This window comes from Neolamprologus multifasciatus, chromosome 13 (genome assembly GCF_963576455.1).
Source record: "Neolamprologus multifasciatus chromosome 13, fNeoMul1.2, whole genome shotgun sequence".
NCBI classification, from domain to species: domain Eukaryota; kingdom Metazoa; phylum Chordata; class Actinopteri; order Cichliformes; family Cichlidae; genus Neolamprologus; species Neolamprologus multifasciatus.
The window spans coordinates 24,310,396-24,332,106 of NC_140451.1; the positions used below are offsets into that span (position 1 = coordinate 24,310,396).

At 41.8% G+C, this 21,711-nt stretch overlaps 1 protein-coding gene across 4 annotated transcripts in view; it reads right to left on the reverse strand.

Moving 5' to 3' along the window:
• LOC146505613 (equilibrative nucleoside transporter 1-like) overlaps positions 1–21,711 on the reverse strand; it is a 52,793-nt gene that overhangs the window by 3,966 nt on the left and 27,116 nt on the right. For 3 of the 4 annotated variants that reach the window (XM_085182122.1, XM_085182125.1, XM_085182123.1), the window contains exons 2-12: positions 16,007–16,094; positions 15,740–15,821; positions 14,997–15,172; positions 12,217–12,356; positions 9,864–9,998; positions 7,339–7,436; positions 6,988–7,069; positions 5,281–5,366; positions 4,932–5,040; positions 3,754–3,839; positions 534–736 (exon numbers count right to left, since the gene is read on the reverse strand). In XM_085182122.1, coding sequence (XP_085038248.1) covers positions 534–736; positions 3,754–3,839; positions 4,932–5,040; positions 5,281–5,366; positions 6,988–7,069; positions 7,339–7,436; positions 9,864–9,998; positions 12,217–12,356; positions 14,997–15,172; positions 15,740–15,821; positions 16,007–16,035 — 1,226 coding nt within the window. In that variant the 5' untranslated portion in view covers positions 16,036–16,094. Of the gene's footprint in view, positions 1–533; positions 737–3,753; positions 3,840–4,931; positions 5,041–5,280; positions 5,367–6,987; positions 7,070–7,338; positions 7,437–9,863; positions 9,999–12,216; positions 12,357–14,996; positions 15,173–15,739; positions 15,822–16,006; positions 16,095–16,927; positions 21,380–21,711 lie in introns of those variants that run through there. The other variant, XM_085182124.1, reaches the window with a different exon arrangement.

Sequence of the window (21,711 nt, forward strand, 5' to 3'; positions counted from 1 at the left end):
CAGAGGAAATGCAGATTTGGAAACTTGAGCACTGGCGTCATTTTCAGCCCTGCTCACAGCCACTGATGTCTGCAGTAGTGTAGTGCCAGATTTGTTGCTACTTTAGGTAGAAAAACATACGACCGGTTCTATGCTATTTTTAATATTTTCTCTCTGCGATTACATGTTATGTTTGTTTTGGGATATCATTAAAGTAAAAGCATGCTGCAGTTACCTCAGTGTGGACACAGAGTTAAAACAAGCAGCAGCTTTCAATGGAATTCATTTGATTTTTACATTTGATCAAATTTGTATGTGGTTCGCAGTTTCAACTGAAGTTAGAAGTGGGAACTATTTAATGATTTATTCACTGACTTGGCTTCTGTAGCTCTCAAAAGCCAAGTCAGCAGATGTGTACGAATGAACAGTTTTCATATTGTTTTGATGTCATTTAGCCCTTAGAGGTCCTGTTAGGAACAAGGTTTTAGGACAGGCAGGAAATATTCCTCCCCCCGCCCCGATGGGTTTGTGATTTGTAGGTGAGCAGTCCTTACTTGGGTCCAAAGCACATGCAGAGGCTGGCCAGGTATCCGTTGGAAAAGGAGAAAAAAATCATGAAGATGATGTACCAGGCATCATGGCTGAACCACACGGTTTGGGAAATCACACGAGGCTGGACATTACAGAGCATGAAGAGGGGGATGAAGACGACCCGCAGGCCCACGAGGACAGGAAGCCAGATGCTGTCCTTGCCCGGCTGGAGAAAGAGAAACACAAAGAGTATTGATTGTTTGTCAGACAAAAAAAAAATATTTGAAGAGATCTGTTTTGTATCCAGAAACAAGCATTAGATAGGACACAAGATACAGTGCAAAAGAAGGTATGAATGCAATAAGTAATGAGATATAGATAAATTACAAAACAAGATTTTATAAGATAAAAACTTTAGTTGATTAAACACAACACATAACAAAACAACTTAAATATTGTGAAATAGCTCAAAAGATAATGCAAAATATGACAAAATGTCTCAATAACATGAAAAAAAACAACAATCACACCGACCAGAACAAATGAAGGTAAAAATAAACTAATGCCCAGTTCAGGCCTTCTCTCACAGCCCAAAGATTTTTCTTTTGAATGAATGTAAATCCAAAATAAAATAATGTGTTTATCATGTATTAACTCAATATATAGTAAAGCCCTTCAACAGAAGAGCATTTTCCCCCTAAAAGATTAAATATGTTAAATATAGAAATCTTCTAGAGCAGTGGTTCTTAAACGTTTTTGTTATGAGCCCAAAAACACAGAATCAGCATTCTAGAGAAATTAGTGTGATTTTTTCCCCCCTATGTCAGCGATATAAAATAATATCATGCAACGTCAACGTGCTCTCGATTCTTTTGACTTTTCAAAAGGCTCGAGCAGCAAACACAGATGTGGAATCACAAAGAGAGGAAAACCGTCGCCAGTCTTTCATCTGACGATTTAAAAAAGAAAAGAAAGAAAAAACACAGCACATGGTGGTGAATCAGCTGACAAGCGTTATCTGCAGCGAGAAGCTGCATTCCTGCCAGGTCAGAGGACGTCAACAGATTGTACTGAGCTTGATGATTAAATTAGATGAGTTCCTCTGCCGCACAGGAAATCTGACCTTCTTGGTAATTTGTTTTTCTGGACGAGGTTTCAAAAGGTTTGAATAAATGTTTTTACCAGAAAGGAAGCTATGATTCTAAAAACAAACATCAGCATGACGCTGAGAAGCGGTGAACAGGACGCACTTTCTTTTTTTTGTTGTTTTTTAAATATGCAAATGCCAGTGTGTAGGATTTTCATCATTATCAAATGACTGGATTATGTGTTTAATGTCTTAATCTTTTTTATTTATGTTTTGCCTTCCTTAGTAAAATCATCCGTTTGGATGGCCCTGTCACACGTTTGTGATTGGTTATCAGCTGCAAACACCGCCTCCTTCAAGTCAATGCACTCGTAGCTACGCTGAGCTGACTGGGCCTAGAGACCAGTTAGCGACCCCCTTGCCACCAGCGGTCGCTTGGGAAAAACGTGTATTGTCTGACCAGTTGGCAAGAGGTTACTAGAGATTGATGACAAATGACAACAGCATAAAGAAGTGATGGAAGAAACACCCATCAACCATGGCGCATATATTGATATAGCATGGTTTGTTCACCAGAGGGCGCTCCAAACAGGCGATCCAAGCAGAGCTGGTAACACCACATGAGGAAAACAAGATAGTTTCCAAGTATATTATCATATCATCTGCATAAGTTTTCAGAAATAACTACATAACAAATGGGAAATCACTTAATGTTTTGTGTATTTGAAAGAAAAGAAAGAATATCGGATTTTTAAATCACCAAATATCAGTATCGATCCTAAAAGTCTTAAAAGGCTCTGGTTGGCAGGTGAAATGGGTTGCAAAGAGGCTGCTGCACCAAAGGCCTCCTTGTAATCGCTTTGATTGCTAGCCGATTGCAGCGGCTGCCAATAGTTTGCATGGAAGACACCGACTGTTAATCTCTGAGCTGCAGTGAAACTTGCAGAGAACATCTGCTTTTAGAGTAAAAGCTGTGCCTTACCACTGCAACCAACATAACTGGTCAGTGGGATATAATCAAGCTGATAAAAACCTTGTCAGACTGAACACTTAAGTTGGAGTAAGAGAAGCCAGATAAGAAAGACAGAGATCCTGGGTGTGCTTAACTTGCTTTGTAGTGTCAGCCTTAGATTAGGAGGAGACTCCCCAGTCTGGGCGAGGCACACTGGGGCCTAATAGGATCGAGGTAACCGTCTCCGGACTCAAGAACATTTTAAAAAAAACAGCTCAGGATGAATCAATTGTGAAATTCTCAGCCGATACTCAGATTTTAAACTTTGAATTATGAGTTTGACGACACTAAGCCTTTTGTTTTGTTGTGAAATCTTCTGCATAAAAATGACCTATTTTAAAGCCATGTAGCTCTTTATTACATACTTTTGGAATATTTAGCAGAACTGATGTAACAAACCAGATGTCACTTGATTTTCAGTTTAATATCAGCTAAAATATTTATGCATCTCTGTTGCAAATCTAAAACAGTCTATTAAAGCTTGTAGGAGAATAAAAGTTATCCAAAAAATTATTTCACAATGGAAACAGACACCCGAGGGCTTTCTGCCTTTCTAATATCTACCCAGGACCCATTGTTCATCCAGATGTGAGGGAAAGATTAGCAAACCCTGAAAAACACCAGTCACTTTTTTCTGACCCCTAAAATCCCTTTACACGCACAACACGTATGCGTACACACACACACACACACACACACACACAGTCACTCTTTCCTCAAATACAAACCTCTGATCTCAGCAGAAAAGCTCGTCCCTGAATGGGCAAACATTTTTTGCAGATGCTTCTTTAATGTTGTTTGTAAATGCATTTAAAGGAGTTGATAATCAAGAATACTTGCTCATCTGGTTCAAGCACTGGTCACTGGCATTGCTGCATATTTGTACAGGTTAAAACACGCTTAAGTAGTGTATTATACACTTTCAATGTTTGAGTTTTTGATGGATAAAGGCTTGCTAACTTGGCCGTGCAGCTAATTTGGACCGAGCTCACAAACAAACAAACAAACCTGAAACTCACCTGAAACCTGAAAAATTGGCTCCACAGCAAACAAGTTTCAACTCAATGGGGCTGTTTTTTTTTTTTTAGCATGATGTGGCCTCACTGGTAATTTTGGTAAGAAATCTCATTTGTGATTTACTGACCCACATACAGATGGCCGTCAGACTCCTGCCAGCCCAGTCCATCACGTTGAAAAGGAGGAAACACGACACGGGGATGAAGTACTTTTCTGAAAAGAGATCAAAACAAACCAACTGTAGTCAAGAGCAACAAGACTGCAGAGGTGCTTTCCTCAAATAAAAATACACAGGAATCCATTAAACCTCTGCTGGTTTAAGAGGAGGAGGTGAAGTTTGCTTTCACTTTTACAGAGGGACCAAAGTAATCCAGAGAACACCAAAGTAATTTCTAAAACTGATCTGGTGACACTTTAAACCTTATAGAAAAATTATGTTTAAATGGAAGTAACTTCTGGAATTTTATAGGCTGCTCTGGAGTTCATAAATGAAGTCTCGCCCATAATATTTTCAGATGAAACTATGCAGATGAGCACAAATGTCAGGTTTAGTGACTGTACAACACTTAAATCTGAATTCTGGATATTTTCCACAGCACTGCTGGAAACACTGTGATTTCTAAAAACAGCTCATGTGTGAAAACAGAGAAAATGAGCAGCAATTTCATACCACGTTGAACTAAAAGCCTTTCAAAACACAAACATTTGGAATCCACATCAACCAGCAGGCACCCCCTAGTTTTTAAAATCATAAATAGTAAAGTTGTGCCAATATTTTTAAACCCAACAACTTTCCTGCCCTTTAAAAGCAAGACGACACAACTGTGTCCTAATTATTTTACAACTAAACTTACTGAGCTTCTAAACAATATTTTTCATTGAAATAAAAAAAAAAAATAGATGAGGTGGTGAGGGACACGGGGTCTTTTGGTTGGGAGATAGGACCTGATCATCTTCTTGTCATGATTATTTCATTTTTATAAGAACTGGAAGGCGAATGAAATTCAACAACTTGTCCAGGCCTTAAAAATTCCCCATATCATGATTGGAGGTTAATGGGTAAGCAAATGATTCCCAGTTCAATCCTGGAAGGAGACAAATCCTTCTGGGGAAGAGCGTCCAACAAAAAATCCACTGTAACGACCACTTTCAGAGAAGCAGGTGAGAGAAGTTTCCATTACTGCTGGAGTTTAGGAGTTAAAAATTCTTAGCCGTCATCCAACTCCAATATCAGATTTTCAGAATTCCTGGCTCACTGATTACTGTAACAGTAACTGTTTGTATGAAAGGGACCTGCAGACTCACCCCAGGCACTTTCACCAGCAACTGTCGACTTGACATCGACGGTCACGGCTGGAAAAACTCCAATGGTGACAGTGAAGATGAAGCACACAGACAGAGCCATCACCCAAATCTGATTAGAGAGAACAAGAAGAGCTTTATCAATATTATGTAACCAGTCTGTCACACAGGAACAGATAATGTCTGACTCGTAATGAGATTGCTGGCTGCACAGCTTCAGTAGTAACTAGTTAATGTGATAGAAGCTTCTGCAACTCAATGCACGATATTTATGATTTGAAAAAAAGACTCAAAAGTTTTGCCGGCAACAAAACCGGAGTTTCTGCCTTATGTCTTGAAGCTCTCATCTCACCTGCTTGAAGATGTTAAACACAGACGAAGTGGGTTTGGTCTCATCTTCCATGAGATTCATCACCGGCCGCTTTTCAGCTTCACTTTCTGAGGGGAAAAAAAACCCCAAACTATTTAGTGGTCAAGCAGCACCTGGAGTTTAGAGCATCATTACTATATTTGAGTGGGTGTACACACAAGATCCCCATTGTTACATTTTATAATGACAAAAGGGTTCCCATTAGGTACTCCTACTCACTATAAAATTACACTGACTCAAGAAAATAATCTTTCATATCAAAGCAAACGCAGTAAGAACTCCCAAAACAAGATGACTTCCCATTTATTTTCTCTAAAACCTCCAGAGCTGCAGGAATCCACCTCCACCGTGGATTCCTGCAGCTCTGTTCACCCGCTTTAATGCTAATCATGCAGCCTCATCATACGTGCAGCTGTGCAGAAGTGAGGAGGGAGTTTATTTTCACTTCTAGCATTAAAAAGTGGGCAAAGGTAGGCACACATCAGCTGAATGTTTCAAGGTTTTCAGCTGATAAGCATCATTTGCCTGGCTCTTTATAAAGAAGCGAAAACAGAGCAGTTTTCTAAACTGTTTTTATGTGTTTAAACAGTTAACAGGAAGTTGGGGTGGGGGGTGAGGGGGCTCTTAGGAATAGTGGCTGCCACGCCTGTAATTACACTGGCAGAAAGACTTGTATGAAGCAAGCAGATTGAAGCCTTGGATGGAGATAAAGCCCTCCAGTCTGAATCCCATTTACCAGTCACATGCAATCTTTTTAAATAATGTCTTTGTCTAATCTAACAAGAGAAACAAAAGTACAATTTCCAAAAGGGTTTCATCGTAGGAAACAGGCGAGGATGGAGCTTACTGAGTGCTGCCAACAGCACACGTGAGCTACAGATTGCACTTAATAGAAAACAGGTTTGTGGAATCTGCAGGTTTTGAGATTCTGGATCAGTTTAGATTTCAGCAGAATGTTGTTAAAACTGAGAACAAAACACAGAGTGCAGCAAAAGTCACAATGACACGGGAAAAAACTACCGTTTAGATCAGCGGTCCCCAACCCCTGGGCCTCGGACCGGTACCGGTCCGTGAGTCGTTTGGTACCGGGCCGCGAGAGTTGAGGCTCAGGTGTGAAATGTATAGTTTTCAGGGTTTTTATCGGTTTTCAGCGTTATTTTGTTATCGTTTTTAATCACGTGTGTTATGAATAAATCATCTTTTTTTCAGTACCAGTACTAGTTTTATTTTGTTGTATTTATCCGCGACACCTTAAAGGCCGGTCCGTGAAAATATTGTCGGGCATAAACCAGTCCATGGCGCAAAAAAGGTTGGGGACCGCTGGTTAAGATGGAAAAATACAAAACAGATGACAGAATTTTGAGAATCTGATCTAGGAGGGTACACATGTTGAACTTTATCGCTCTCCGTGTGATGTCAGTTCTTGAGAATTTGCACAGCCAGAATCAAAGTCTGAGTTACAACAGCGTTAGGCTTTTTGCATCTGTAACATCCAAGAGGCAGAAATTTGTGACTGCGCAGCCTCTACGGTACAAGCGGACTATAACGTCGCATAACATGAAAAGTTGTGTCCTAGCTTTAACCCCCTGACTAAAACATCTGCATTAGCTTCATTTCTGCTTCTTTTTTGCACACATCTAAAAGTTTCACACTGTTGTCTTTTTTTATAATGAGCAGGCCGGTAAGCACCTTTTTTGAGCAAGTCCATCTTGTTCTCCTCATCGGCTGATGGTGCAGATCTACTGGTCTCCATGTAGTACTGGAAGAACTCCTGTTAACACAAACCATGATTAACCGATTCCACTAAACCAGCAGGACAAAGATAAGCAGCTTGTTCCCGGAGAAACTGAATTTTATTCGCCATCAATCAAAACGGCTCAAAGACATTTCACTCAAGTCTGCGAGTGTTTTCCAAAAAAGAATAAATAAATAAATGTGACACATTTGGCCTTTTCAAACAAATACCTTGTGAATAAAAAGCACTAGAAAGGAAGAAAACCAGGAAAAAATATAAGTTCTATTTATAGATTGAGGCCTTACCATCTTGGGAAGAATGAGGTAGGACATTATAGCCAGAAGAATCACAATACAGGCTGTGATGAAGTAACCAAAAGCACTGTCCTGCAGTTCTGACCCACCTGAAGACAATCACACAGAGTCATTAGTGTGTTTTGTTATTATTGGATAATTTCATGAAAAATGAATCAGTTCCTCCCAAGTCCCTCAGAATCAGCTGATTTATTTCTCTAATAACTTAAGAACACTTAATAAAGCCATAGAAACTTTTACGTTCTCGTTATGAACATTGTCAGAGTTACAGACCCCTGAAGTCCACAAGGGCTGAAATCTTGTGCCTTTAATTTCACATCATTTTTCCAGCCCTCATACCTTCTAAAGGACAGGACAGAGTCAGGGCTGAAGAACACATTTACTCACTCAAGGATCACAGACTGAAGCCACTGGTACTGTGGCTTCACAAGTGCTTTACTCTGTGAATCGCCACGTTGGGGGAGGAGCATGAACTGTGGAGTAAATTGACCCTTGATAGGGTAACCCAAAGCAAACTGGTTTTGGGTGAAGACAAAATGTGGTGATCCTGTATAAACTAAGTTACCTCACTTGGAGAAGGGATAAGAGGGAAACCACTCTGCAACCCTGGACTTGTTGGCAAGTGCCTGCTCAAATAAACCACATGGGCTCATCCTGCTATGGGCTCACCACCTGCAAGAGGAGCTGTAGTGGTCTGGTGTTTTGTGGCAGTGACCTTGTCTGTCTGTTTTTTGGGGGCAATTCAGTGTAGTAGACATCTTGGGGTAAGTTACAGAAGCTAAAATGTTTCGTGGCTTCATTTAAAGTTGATGAACATAAAAAGTAAGCTGATTCAGAGGAGGGTCAGAACTTCTTCAGAATATAAGAAATGACCCCCGTATATTGTTTAATCCCAGAGTTGTTTTGTGTGAGACTTACTGGCCAGAGCGCAGATCATGGCCAGTAAGATCATCACCTTAGAACACACATACATCAACACTACAATGAGCGGGTGGAGGGAGGTTAGGAGTCTTCTCTCACCCTCGTTCTCTGCGGTCTGCTGGAGCAGGGGGGCTAGGAGGAGGAGTTGGCCGTCCGACTGGGGTCCGGAATGTGGGGCCTCCCTGCTGCTGCGGAGTCGGGGCGGTCTGCTTCTCCCCACCGCAGGGAAAGGGGTAACACAACCTGGGTCTGGGTGCAGTTCCCCCCTCCAGGGGCAAGGGTACCTAGACCCGGTTTGTAGAGTACGCTTGGGGAGTGTGATTGTGTGTACAGCGTCTCTTTATGTCTGTCTCCACGTTGGTTGAGTGTGGAGTAAGTGCATATGAGAGCATGAGGGTGGGAATGGATGTTTGTATCTGTGTGTGCCTGTATGTCTGTGTCCATATGTCAGGTTGGGTATCAGACGCCACCTCTCTGAGGACAGCTCAGGCCCTCCAAGGTTTGGAGGCCTATCTCCCCCCACCACTTCCCCTGCCGGGGGCGGACTCCCTCAGACATCGGTGCGTTGGTGGTTCTTTGTGTCCGGGGGTGGGCGTCCGGGTACACACCGGCTCACTCCTTGGCGGCTGCTTATCGGGGCCTGGAGCCTGGGGCTCGCTTGGGCCACTTCGGAGGTGGGGTGCCCCCGGCCTCTCGGCCTGGGGCTCGGTCACTCAGGCACAGCTGGCTGCCGGCGGAGCTCACGGGCACGTCACTGCAACCCCCCCTGGCTTCTGCTCTGTGGCTGCTGGGTGACCCCTCATCTGGGACTCTCCTCAGCTCTTTCTGGGACAGTGGCACGGCTGCCCCTCTGTTGGTCTTCCTTGGTCTCTTGTGTTCTGGGGGCCTCTGGATGTCTGGAGTTTTGATCTCCTCCATACCTGCTTCATGCCCTGGAGGACGGGGCAGTGGCCCCCCACACCCTCTAGCAGATCATTACATGAGGGAACCTTTTAAGAAAACAAGCGCGTCCATGCTCACAGGTGTACACACGGGTGATCACACACACAAACTACACCCTTTTTGGCTCCTACCTCAATGCACACTGTGCTGTCGATCTTACGTGCTGCACAATAATGTTTAATATTTAGTATTTACTGTCATATTCCCATATATCATTGTGATGTTGTTTATTGTATTACTCTCGTTTTCTTCTGCTTGTTTTCTTTTTTCTTTCTCAACAGGTGATCCAGGTGATCGATATATGTATTTTTTTTTCTGCTTATTCTGTTGGTTTTTGTTTTTTGCCCTTCTCCCCCGTCCCTCTTCTCAACTGTTTTTCTTTCCCTCTTTCTTTCTCCCTTTTCTTTCCCCCAGTCAAGTCTGTCCCGTATTCAGCAAGTGAAAATAAAATAAAGAATAAAAGGTGAATCAAATGGACCATTACGGCAAAGCTGGGATGGTCAATTTGGTAAAGAAAATCCGTTGGGCATCTTTCTTCGCCTTTAGACAATAATTCTGATGGCAAAAGAGCCAAACGGGACAGGCAAGAAAAAAAAAAAAGAAATGACCCCCGTATATTGTTTAATCCCAGAGTTGTTTTGTGTGAGACTTACTGGCCAGAGCGCAGATCATGGAGAAGGCAGCGAAGGTGCCGGCCAGCCCCTGTCCGCTCATGATGGGAGTGGTGTAAGAGGCAGGTAGAATCCCAGCCAGCCCGAACAGACTGCTCTGAAGAATCGCCCCAAACGCTGGAGAGAAAAACACATTTGAGGAATTACAGAGTGACTGTGACACAGAAACACAAAAAAATGATCCACATCTACACAGTTATAGCCAACAAGCATATCAGAGAGAAACAACATCCTTCTATCATTTTAATTGTCTCCCCTAAAAAGGTTTTTTGTCAGTACAGACTTTCCAGACAAATTCCTTCCACAATTCAACATGTTACAAACGAGTTAGTAGCTGCAGAAATCTCGAAACGTGTGAAACTGAGAGGAATGTGCCGACGCAGATATCAAAGCCTCAAAGTCACCGTGTCCTCCCCTCTAAAGCAAACACGATGGGCTGTTCCACATGCGAATCTGGGGGTCAGGACTGGCCCACTGGGGATAAGGAGGGGGGTAAGTTTATTCCTGCTGCTCTGTGACTTATTGTAAACAAGCAAACACTGTGAGAGCGCAGCTTGTGTATCTTTCTCTGTGTGAATTTTCCCAACATGTTCAGGGGACGATTTTTATGAAAGAAAGATCAGAAATAATCAGTTATACATCTTCAACATGGAAATAAGGCCATGAATTAAATTCTTATTCTAATACAGATCTCTTCATGAAGCTTATAACTGTTAGTTTTCTGTTTCTGGGCTCTTAAATTTATGATTTTGTTGCTAATGCAGGATAATTCTTTGCAGATGTGCAGCAAGCTGTGTATCTTCATTTGCCTTTGGCGTGTGCAGAAATCAGAAAACTCTCTGAGGCCTTTTCCCCACATTTTCTGTTTAACTGAACTACTTCTGTGTCATTTTCCCCCTTTTTGTACCCCTGGTGTGTGATTTTAAATGAATTTGTTGGTCACATCCTCATGTTTTGGCTGCTGTACCCCCCTTACCCCCAGATCCCCGTTCTTGTTGTTGCCATTTAGATGTTGTTTGAATCAACATACAGTTTTCAACCCTCTGTCATCTGACAAAGAGGTCATCTAAATCAGCGGTCCCCAACCTTTTCCGCCACGGACCGGTATATGCCCGACAATATTTTCACGGACCGGCCTTTAAGGTGTCGCGGATAAATACAACAAAATAAAACTAGTACCGGTACTGAAAAAAAGAAGATTTATTCATAACACACGTGAAAAGACCCAGGAAAACCGAGTTAACGATAAAAACGATAACAAAATAACGCTGAAAACCCTGAAAACTATACATTTCACACCCGAGCCTCAACTCTCGCGGCCCGCTACCAAAAGACTCCGGTCCGTGGCCCGGGGGTTGGGGACCGCTGATCTAAATAACTGTGGCTGTGGATAATTAATGAAATTTGATTGTCCTCTGTACCAATGTTTAAATTTTAATCAGTTTGTCACCTGAAAAAGTTGATTTTCTGGCTCATTTTGATTTGAGTGACGGTGAAATGGCTAATTTTTTTCTTTTTAAATTCTACTTGTGGTTTTTGGTTTTTCCTTGTATTACATTATTGACAATGACGAATCTTCACCAGTAGTTCTATTGCCTCGAGCAAGCCTTAGAGCGTTGCATTGAGACTGACACAAATCAGGGATTTTGGGGGTGAACAGGGACACTAATCTGAGCGGACAGACAAACTGTTTTGGGACTGAAAAGTGGTGTGATCCCAGAAGTGATGCTTTGTGGCCCGGATTCTGAAATGCTAGCTACTGGAATCTGTATCGCTTGCTGAGGTAATTTGTCCTTGTTTTTGTCTTTTGAATCTAGATTGAATCAATATATGCTTTTTTTATTCCTCCATCAGCTGGCAAAGAGGTCATGTAATTGACTGGATGTGGACATTTAATGGATCCTGACTGTCCTCTGCACCATTTACAGGACACAAAGCTGAACACTTATCTAACATCCATTTCAACTCCACTGCCCCAAGCAGAGATGTAGAAAAACTTCATGCCACACTACCTGCACTCATTTTAAGCTCTCTATTGTTTCTTTTCATCTAGTATTATTTAAATTTAGATTTACTGAAATCCGTTTTTCACTTTATTCTTCTTCAACAAAGTCATTTAACATTTTCTCCACATTTTACAAACAAAAAGTTTACATGTCCTACAGGTGAATGCACACAATCAAAGTACCAACACTGCTCTTGTTATCAAGTAGGCTAGTTTAGGCTTTTTTCATTTTGATCGCCCACAGATTTCTTTTAAATACACTGAAGTTTTCTATCTGAGTAACAGACTTTTACTGAAGAACTGTGCATTTTTTAAGCACTAGACACTCACAGTTGATGCAGACAATTTTGACCATGGTCAGGACAAAGAAGGGAAGAGGAGCCAGTTCTACTTTAACAACCACCGCTGTCACCAGAAAAACCACCAGGATGACCGTCAAGCTGCCCGAGATTCTCAATTTCTGAGGAATCCTGAAACAAAGAAAAAACACATCTAAAAACGCCCATAGTGAAAGCACACAAGCGTCACTCAGTTACTGCTCTTCAAAGAAATGCAAATGTCAAGAAAGCGGAAGCGCTTGAGTCAGTTGCAGTGACTAAGCCCTTTTTTTTTCCATCTTAAGCTCATTTTTGTGTCTTTCTGAAAGAACAGCAGTACACAGAAATGACACATAAAGCAAAAACTAAGTGGTAAAAATGCTGAGAAATGAAACCGAGGAAGAGAGGGAGACAGGGAAACCAAAGTACAGCAAACCAGGAAGAGGTAAAGAAGATACATGAAGTAGGGAACATAAATAACATTCCTGAGTAAGCAGTGCAGGAGAAGGGTTCATTGTGGTCAAGGGCCACCCGGGATTTTTCTCAATCCTACTCTAATTAAACCAAACACACTAAGCATAAGCTCATACAACAGGATCACATTACTCACAGTGGCACAGGGTGACTGAAGGTTAAGGGCAGGAAAAGTTTACACTGTCTTGTGTACACAATCTTCTCCAAATTAATAAAAAAAAACAGCTATGGTAAAATTACTTCATAGTACAGAAAAAAGTTATAACTGAGTTATTACACCAGGGGATTTATATTATACTGAACTTGTGTAAGTAATGAAGATGATTAGAAATTAGAGCAATTAAAAGTTTGAGCCTGATTGATCACATGTGGAGGTCTCCTAATATACTTGCTCCATTGAGGCTAACTGTTTAGACAGCTTGCCTTGTGAGTGATTGGTTACTGTCGTTATGACAATTGTATCAGCAGAGATACGTCCCCAGAGATTAGACATAAGCGCTGTGAACCACTGAAGAAAAATGTAAATTCTGCCTCAGAAAAATGCTGTATTAAATATATTAGCTACTGGTGTACTCTCTGGAGATTGTCAATATTTATAACTATTAAAAACATTTAAAAAAAAAAAAAAAAAAAAAAAAGGTTAATCACAATTAAAGCAAAAGGGCAAAAATGTTTGAAAAACATGAAATATACTAATTAAAAATGTCTCAGTGCCATAAAATGAGACAAAAGATACTAAACTGAAACCGAAATCTAGTGCTGTTATTTCATTATAATGCAATACTGTGGCTGAGGTGGTTCAGGCATCTGACAAGGATGCCTCCTGGGTAGGGATGGGTATCGTTTAGGTTTTATCCGATACCGGTGCCAAACCGGTACTTTTGAAACGGTGCCGGTGCTTAAACGGTGCTCAAACCGGTGCTTAAAGAATGGAAAACACAAAAGTGGTCCAAAAACCTCTCATGTTCAGCTGTTTTTTTGTAAAAAGATAACAATGTTAGCCTTTTCTGCAGCTATGGGGCATATATGGTATCATTCTTGGCTGGAAGCAGTGCTTAAACAATGGAAAAAAACACAAACTTTGTCCAAAAACCTCTCATGTTTAACTGTTTTCCACTTTTTCTTTGGTCATTTTAGCCTTTTTGGCCAGGGTGAAGGGAGTATCTGCCATCAAACAAGAAGACAGCTGCATGTAGCTATGATGGTGTTTGCTGTTCACCTTACATGCATTAATGTAATAACGTGGTTAGCCTACTCAACGTAAATTACACACGAACAACATTAAGCTACTCACGCAGAGAAGAACGGCTGCTGCTGCTGCTGCCATCATCATCCGTCATCATTTCTGCTACACTGGCAGGGCTAGGGGCCAGGACTCTCCTCTTCGGGTTTTTGGGGGATGTTGCTAATTCCGGGTCCGATAACAGGCAACCCACAAGCAGTAGATGTGCTCGGTGTGAGGTCTCGCAGCAAGCTATCAAATACAGCGCATTTCTCGGCTTTAAAAAAAACCACTATGCGTCGCCAGGTGTTTCATCAGATTTGAGGTGTTACCTTCTTTGACAGTATCACAGTATCAGCTTAAAGCACTTGTTGCAGCTGCTGAGTTTGCATCTTTTGCTGTGAAGTACAGCCAGACTTTTGACCGCTTCGCCTTGGACATTTTTAATCTGTAGCTCTGCTCTAAAAGAATGTACGTACCTGGACCCGCCTACTATTCTCGGAAACTTAAAATGATTGGCTAGAATCTAAAGTGTATCATTCCATACCAGTTGGTGGCGGTAATGCACCTTTCAGTTGTTTGCCAACCGCCAATACAAATGTAAGGAAGAAGAAAGTGTATCACAGCTCAGGAAAAAAAGCACCGAAATAAAGCACCGAAATGTGCGCTGCTTTTCGGTCTGGTTACTACCGTTTATGTCAGAACCGGTGCCATCATGGCACCGGATACCGGTACCCATCCCTACTCCTGGGTGAGGTGTTCCGGGCATGTCCCACCGGGAGGAGGCCCCGGGGCAGACCCAGGACACGCTGGAGAGATTATATCTCTCGGCTGGCCTGGGAACGCCTTGGTGTTCCCCCGGATAAGCTGGAGGAGGTGGCTGGGGAGAGGGAGGTCTGGGCCTCTCTGCTTAGGCTGCTGCCCCCGCGACCCGGCCTCGGATGAAGCGGATGAAGATGGATGGATGGCTGGCAATACTGTGGCCACTTAACTCGTGTTCCCTCAGATCTTTTCTCACTTCTTGCTTCAGTAGAAATATTTACAGTTTGCCTTTTAATGAGTCGAGCTTTTTATTTAGACCGACGGTAGTTCGATACCTTTGGTGTATGAAGGAGTTGAGACAGGTGAAGATGAGCAGAGGCACCATGGCGCACAGCGTCATCACGTTGTTGAACTTGGACTCCAGCACATTGCGAGAGTCTCCGGCTGTCACGTTGGCCGTCTGATTGGAGGAGTGCACAGTGGGCACGTCCTTCAGTCTGCTGGTGAAGTACTGAAGATAACGAAGGGAAGAACACACATTTACCACAAGGGTTCTCCTGCAATTCATCACTAATATGGAGTCACAAGTTTATGTCACATGAATGTAATTTACAGAGAGTCACATCAAAAACTGAACTTTGTTTTCCTGAAGCACTTCAGAAAGCATCTGATGATTAGAGTTTACACAGAGGCTAATACTGAGAAATGTTTCTGCCTTATGGGCGCAGTGTTTATTGTAAAATTTTGAGTCAAACTAAGCTGAATGAACATGATTTTTACACTCAAACAGTTTCCTGATGGTGTCAAGCACAGCTGAGCAATCTCATTTTAATTTCAACTGAAACTTTGATGTGTGACAGCCATTAACATTAAGTGTATTGAAAAGCGGAAAGGTACACCAGCTTATGTTTTGCCAACCTTCCCATTAGTGAAGCCTAACCTTTCAAAGAACTACTTGTCAACCACAAAAGGCACCACAAGGGCTCTTCCTTTTATTTGCATCTGTCTCCTGATCTAGAGATAAACCACATTCGCCTGCAGACGCTCTCGCAATTACAAGATTAAAATTGTACTTTACCATTGTTGCCGTCATGAAGAAATTCCATGGCAAGAGGGTTCCCAAGCCCAGGATAAAGAAAATGAGCCATACTGAATTGTATCTGGGAAAGAAGCAAAAGGAAGTTCGCATGAAGGCACGTCAATCAAGTCATTCATCTTAGTATCAACAAACAAATCGCAACAATATATACACTGGGACTCAACCAAATTTCAGTCAGAGAATATTAATGGGAAGATAAAACCCAACAAAGGCACAGCTTAAATCATTTAAAAATTCTCCTCTTACTTGTCCCGAGGCGCATTGATGGCCGTCATGGTTCTCGATGGACAATCTCGGGGTTCGTGTTCAGTGTTGGATTAGTGCAGCACCAGGTCTGCAATGTGCAGATGACAAATGGAAGGTTACACAAGTAAAAATCTCCGATGTGTTATTATCAGCAGCCGTTTGTTTATTTCTGTATTTACATATTCACATGTAATAGAGTGAGAACAGAGTCTTGTGGATGCCTCAATATCCTCCACTTTCTTTCCCATGCATTGTTTAACCTGCTTAAAATGTATACATTTCTCACCTCTCCTCTCAGCTGCGCTTGCAGCTTTGTTATACATTTTAGAAGCAATGCATAGCCTGTGATATCAAGTATTTACACGTGTTTTTTTTCCACTGGTAACTTTATTTATATACTGGTTAAACTCATCCTGTAAATGAATTGCCTTACAAACTCGGAGTAGGATGAGCTATTTCTAAAAGAAACAATTGGAGCTTCTGCCAGGAGGAGGTCAGAACAAGCTGGCACGAGCAGGCTAACAGCTACTCACTCCCAACTAGGGCACTAACTAAAAGAGCAACTGAGCTTATTACGCTGCTGCTTCATTTTTTGGATTCTTCACCTACTCCACATGACGACCTTTTTATAGTTCAGAAACCCCCCTTTTTAGTTTCCAAACAACCTCAGACTGAAAATCTAATTAATACACAAATTTCAATAAAAGCTTAATTTCATTTTCTAATTTATGCAACGTGAACAACCCCTCAGTCATTCCATTGTGTTTACAACACAAACTAACCGCAGCAACAAAGAGCAGCTTAACACTTCAGCAACAATAAGCCAGAGGCATCTTCCCACAAAGTTTTAAAATTCAAAAGTTCACAGCACAACTCCTCTTAAACACAACAAGCACAGGAACAAACTGCAAATAAACTTACTCTGGGAGGCGTTCAAACACAGACGGAGGCTCTCGCTTTCCACCGATCAGATCACCAAAGAGCTGAATGAGCTCTGCATGCCTCGCTTATACTATACAGATGTTTCGTAGGCTGACACCCAACTGTCTTGTGACCAGCCCCCTTTGCATCTAAGTGCCCATCCCTCCTTCTTCCCTTTACCTCGAACATCTTGTTCTCCTCGAGCCCTTCCTACACATTTTTACATTTGGAGCACACAATACTCTTGTCATACAGACTACTACTTTACATAGTCGAGCAAAACCAAAAAAAAAACAAAAAGAGTGATTAATTAAATCAATCCACCAAGCGTCCCCTCTGCGTGATCCTATTTTTCTAATCTATCCATCCGCATGTTCCCATTTTATCCTTCACTTTCATCCCCATGTGTCCTACTGTCTGGTAATTTCTCATCTCATTTCATCCACTTTTCCTCCTCAGCAGTTCTTTTATTATCAAGTTCACATTTTCTTGACCTGCTCCATCTTTCACTTCCCAATCCACTTTGCTCTTACTGCCTCTTATTGACTTATCCAGAACTATTTGTGCTCCCCCAACTCCTTTCAAACCTTTCTGTCTTGAATCTGATGGAAGACATGTGCTTAGATATCTGTGTGACACGCATCCAAACAGAAAACTAGAAAACACTGACTCCTTTTAAAAAACAAAGCAATTTGGCATCAAGTCAATCTAAACAACATAAAGCAAAGTTTAAGCTAACAAACTGCACTTTTCAACTTTAATGAGCTCATTTTAAAACGGTATCCTGTGGACTTGACGTATTCACAGTGGGTGCACGTCTTTGCCTCTAACATGGAGGGGAAACCTTTTTCGGCGAGAGGAAGTGTTACCCTAATCTGTAAGGGGGGATCAGTGTTTATAGTGAAATGAAACACTGATACGGTGGTATGGTTCACGGCCGCACTCTCTTGCATCAAAAAGTCACTTTGTTTTGTTTGCATGAAATAGTGATTGGCTGATATGACATTTTTTACTATTAGTAGCAATCAGAAAGATTGATGAGCAATATTTGAAACAGATACAGTTTGGTAGTTTAGATTAAAAAGCCACACTTTAAAATGAAACTAAACTTTCCTTCAAATACCCGTGAAGGATCACATACACCAAAAGCGCAGTCGGATCTGCTTGCACAAGCCGTGCTTTGGTGTAGCACCGGCTGGTCGTGCACCTCTCCTATTGGACGCAGATGGATCAGCTGTGACAGCGGAAAAAAAACAAACAAACCCACTGACAGGTCTGTGGTGATACCACAATCTCGCAAAACATGACCAATGTGGCAACTACAAGGGGGCCCATAAGCTGTTGGAAATAGCGTGAGCAAGGCCACTGCAAAATGTTGCACTTTTTGACCATTAACGTAACCGGGAGGCAAGAAATGAAGATCACATGACTGCATTTGCAACATTTGCAGAGATGTTTACTTCAGTAATATATGCTAACCTAACACTGAATCACAGCTCTGCTAGCTCACACTGCTGCAGACCACAGTAATGAGAGGTGAGCGATAAGTCAGCCGAATGATGTGCAGACTCTGCCTTCTCTCATGAGCAACAGGTGACTGGCTGATGAGCCAAATAACACAGTACATCGTGGCAAAGGCTACAAGAGAGGACACAGCCGACAAGTATTTATTGTTGAAAATTCGGCATTAAATTCAATCTGCAATGAGCGATTGATAGCAGGAGTATTTAATGCATATTTAAGTCTCCTGCCTTTCGTCAAGATAAAGATGGTATGAAATCTGCACAGACGGAAAGACGAATAAGCTTGGCGAGCGAAGGATGTCCTCCTCTCACATAAGATAATTTGTGGAACTAGACACTCCTCAGAAAGTAACACTACAGTCATAAAGGGTCATCCCATCCTTTATCACATAAGAAATTGTCTGAAGCTGACGCACAAACAAAGAGCGTCTGTTTACGTGGCTAAAACTGTTATCTCTCACAGTCAGACAAACAATATGTAACTGTTCAACGAACAATCTGAGCTGCATAAAAGGTCAAAAAAAGACAGTGAGATTTTATGAGACACAAGTAAAAATAGGGAAATGTTTAAAATACTTCAAATTTAACCAAAATCATCAACAGAATGTGAAGTTAATCACATCAAGGAAACATATGTATACAATTTGACTTAGCTACAGTTGAATTAACTGCCTTTCCAAAGTGTACTAGAAGCTCTGTAGCGCTGCTGAGAGAACTTATGAATCCATGAGCAGCCAGATCTAACTTGCTGGTCATGAGCGAGCTATGAGTGAGGACAGAGGGTCCTCTATATGCACTCACAGGTTAGCTAATTGTAGAAACATGGGACTGAACAAGCAGAATCCAACTGTGAGAAGCCCCTGTCAGTGAGACGGGTCTATATGGATTGTTAGAGGGGCAGAGGACCAGCAGACAAATCCTGCAACAACATCCTCTCACACTAGAAACAACCTTTGTTACATTTGTTACATTTGTTACACTGTGCGCAAAGTTAAGGTTGCAATTTGCAAACTGAACGATGTGATTAAGAGTTTCAGCTTTCCACTAAACACAGACACTATTCTTTTAAAAAAATAGAGTTTGACCTTGCCCATTAAAGGTTTTCACCAACTTCTGAATATTTCCCTACATCTTTTTTCTTCCTCCCATTTAATCAACTAGGAAATTATGTATCAAAGCACGATTCCTGTTACAAAGGTCTTTGGCAGCCAAGTTTGACCTTTCGGGAAATTATTTTCGTGTTTCTGTTCACATGTGCCCATCCTGTCTCTGTGCTGCCTTCCTCCAGGTACTCAGACTTCCTCCCACAATCGGAAGAGATGTTTGTTAGCTTAATTGATGAAAGTGAGTGTGTGTGTTTCGGTGTGTCTCAGTGTGATGGGTCTTACAACCTTTAATGGGATGAGCAGCTAAGAAAACAGATGTATGGATCCACAGGAGCACATATTGTCTGAGCTTTATTTAACCCTGTTTTCCCCACACCTTTGTCAAAACTGAGAGAACTCTGACTCAACATTTTGTAACTTTCCGAAACCACTAATCTGACATTGACGCTCTTTTCACACAGTGACTAACCGGCTGCAGCCGTGCAGAAGTAAGAAAGGACCAGGATTAAACTTCTTTCTCCTGAAAAGCCTTTTGAGAATCACACCACTAAATCAGTATTTTAAACATCTCTCTTCTCTAGTTAGCATGACAAATGTCAGTCTATCAGAGCAGCTTATTGAGGCTTGACGTTGACCATAGCCATACACTACAGTGTGCTTAAAATTCACCAGCTTTGCCTTGTCCCAGATTCCTGTAAAGTATGCCTCTCTCAACCGAACATGCCATCAAAACGAGCCAGTTGGCATAAGCTGCCTGGTGCTGAAATGGTGCCCAGCAAACACACACTCACACAAGCACTTTGCAGTCTGTAGAGTGGTGCACTTTAACACTTTCAATGGCTAGCCTCTCAACGATGTCCAAGTCCAACAATCAGCACTCCAGTTAACAAAGATTTAACAGCACTGGTGGTAATTTATTGTTTCCCCCTCTAGGAGAACTAGGGCAATTCAGACCAGCCCAAAAATTTATGTGAAAAATCTGGTCTGGTCACGCCACAATGACACACAATGACACTACAATAAAGTGGGCTTCTCATCCCGTATTCACCTCATTTTATACTTGATGAAATTGAAAAGTTATTTTTGTTCTTCTCACATTTGTGTCATTAATCCAACTACAAAGATTTTACACAGTGTAAAAATGATCTTCAAACTTAAATATTGCAAGACCCATGTTGTTTTTGTGCTGGAGCACAAACATAAATCCACAACCTCGTCACAACCTCAACCAAATCTGAGCCAAAGCTCATTTACAGGAACGAATGAGAAAGCCCCTTAATTTAGATGTGACAGACAATCAGACCATCAGCAAAAGATTGATGTAACCACTGTGACGTCGCCCAGTGATTAGTGAAGCCTAAGTCTTAGCTGTCGCCATCTCAGTGTTCTGCAACCAGATGTAAGGAGCGACGGTCGGATGTGAGTTTTATGCTCTACATCAGCAGCCCCCACCCCCGGTCGTTTGGTACCAGGCCGCGTGAGTTGAGGCTCGGGTGTGAAATTTATGGTTTTCAGGGGTTTTATCGTTAACTGGGTGTTACGCAGTGAGGGGCGGTGAGGGAAACATCAGACTTCACTCGATCTTAATTAAAGTAATTGTTCTATTGTCTCTTGCCAACATCATGCACATACAGACAGCAACTTCTCAAAATGGCCCCCAATCCATTTCCTGCTCCCTTTAAATACTCTAAAGGCCACGCCTTCTTAATGCAGACTGGCCTATAAAAGAGCCGCAATTGAGGCAGGCCTCCTCTTTACTGGGAAAACAAGATGGCCACCACAGAGGTAACCAGCAAAACACTTTGTTACATGAATGCTTCCCAACACTGGGTCTTTTCCCGTGTTGTAATTGTGCATCTTATTTTGAAAGAAATATCTACGCGTTACCATAGTGACCAGAAAGCATTAAGGGGCAGAGAGGAGGATGTTACTCTCAATGTTGTTGGCGCATTTCAGGAAGACGCTGCTAATAAAGTTACACAATTACACAGTGAATTCGCGTTTATTATTATATTTACAAAATACCACAGTGTTTGTCTTGGTCGTATCATTTTATTTTGTTGTATTTATCCGCAACACCTTAAAGACCGGTCTGTGAAAATATCGTCTGACATTAAACCGGTCCGTGGTGCAAAAAAGGTTGAGGACCGCTGCT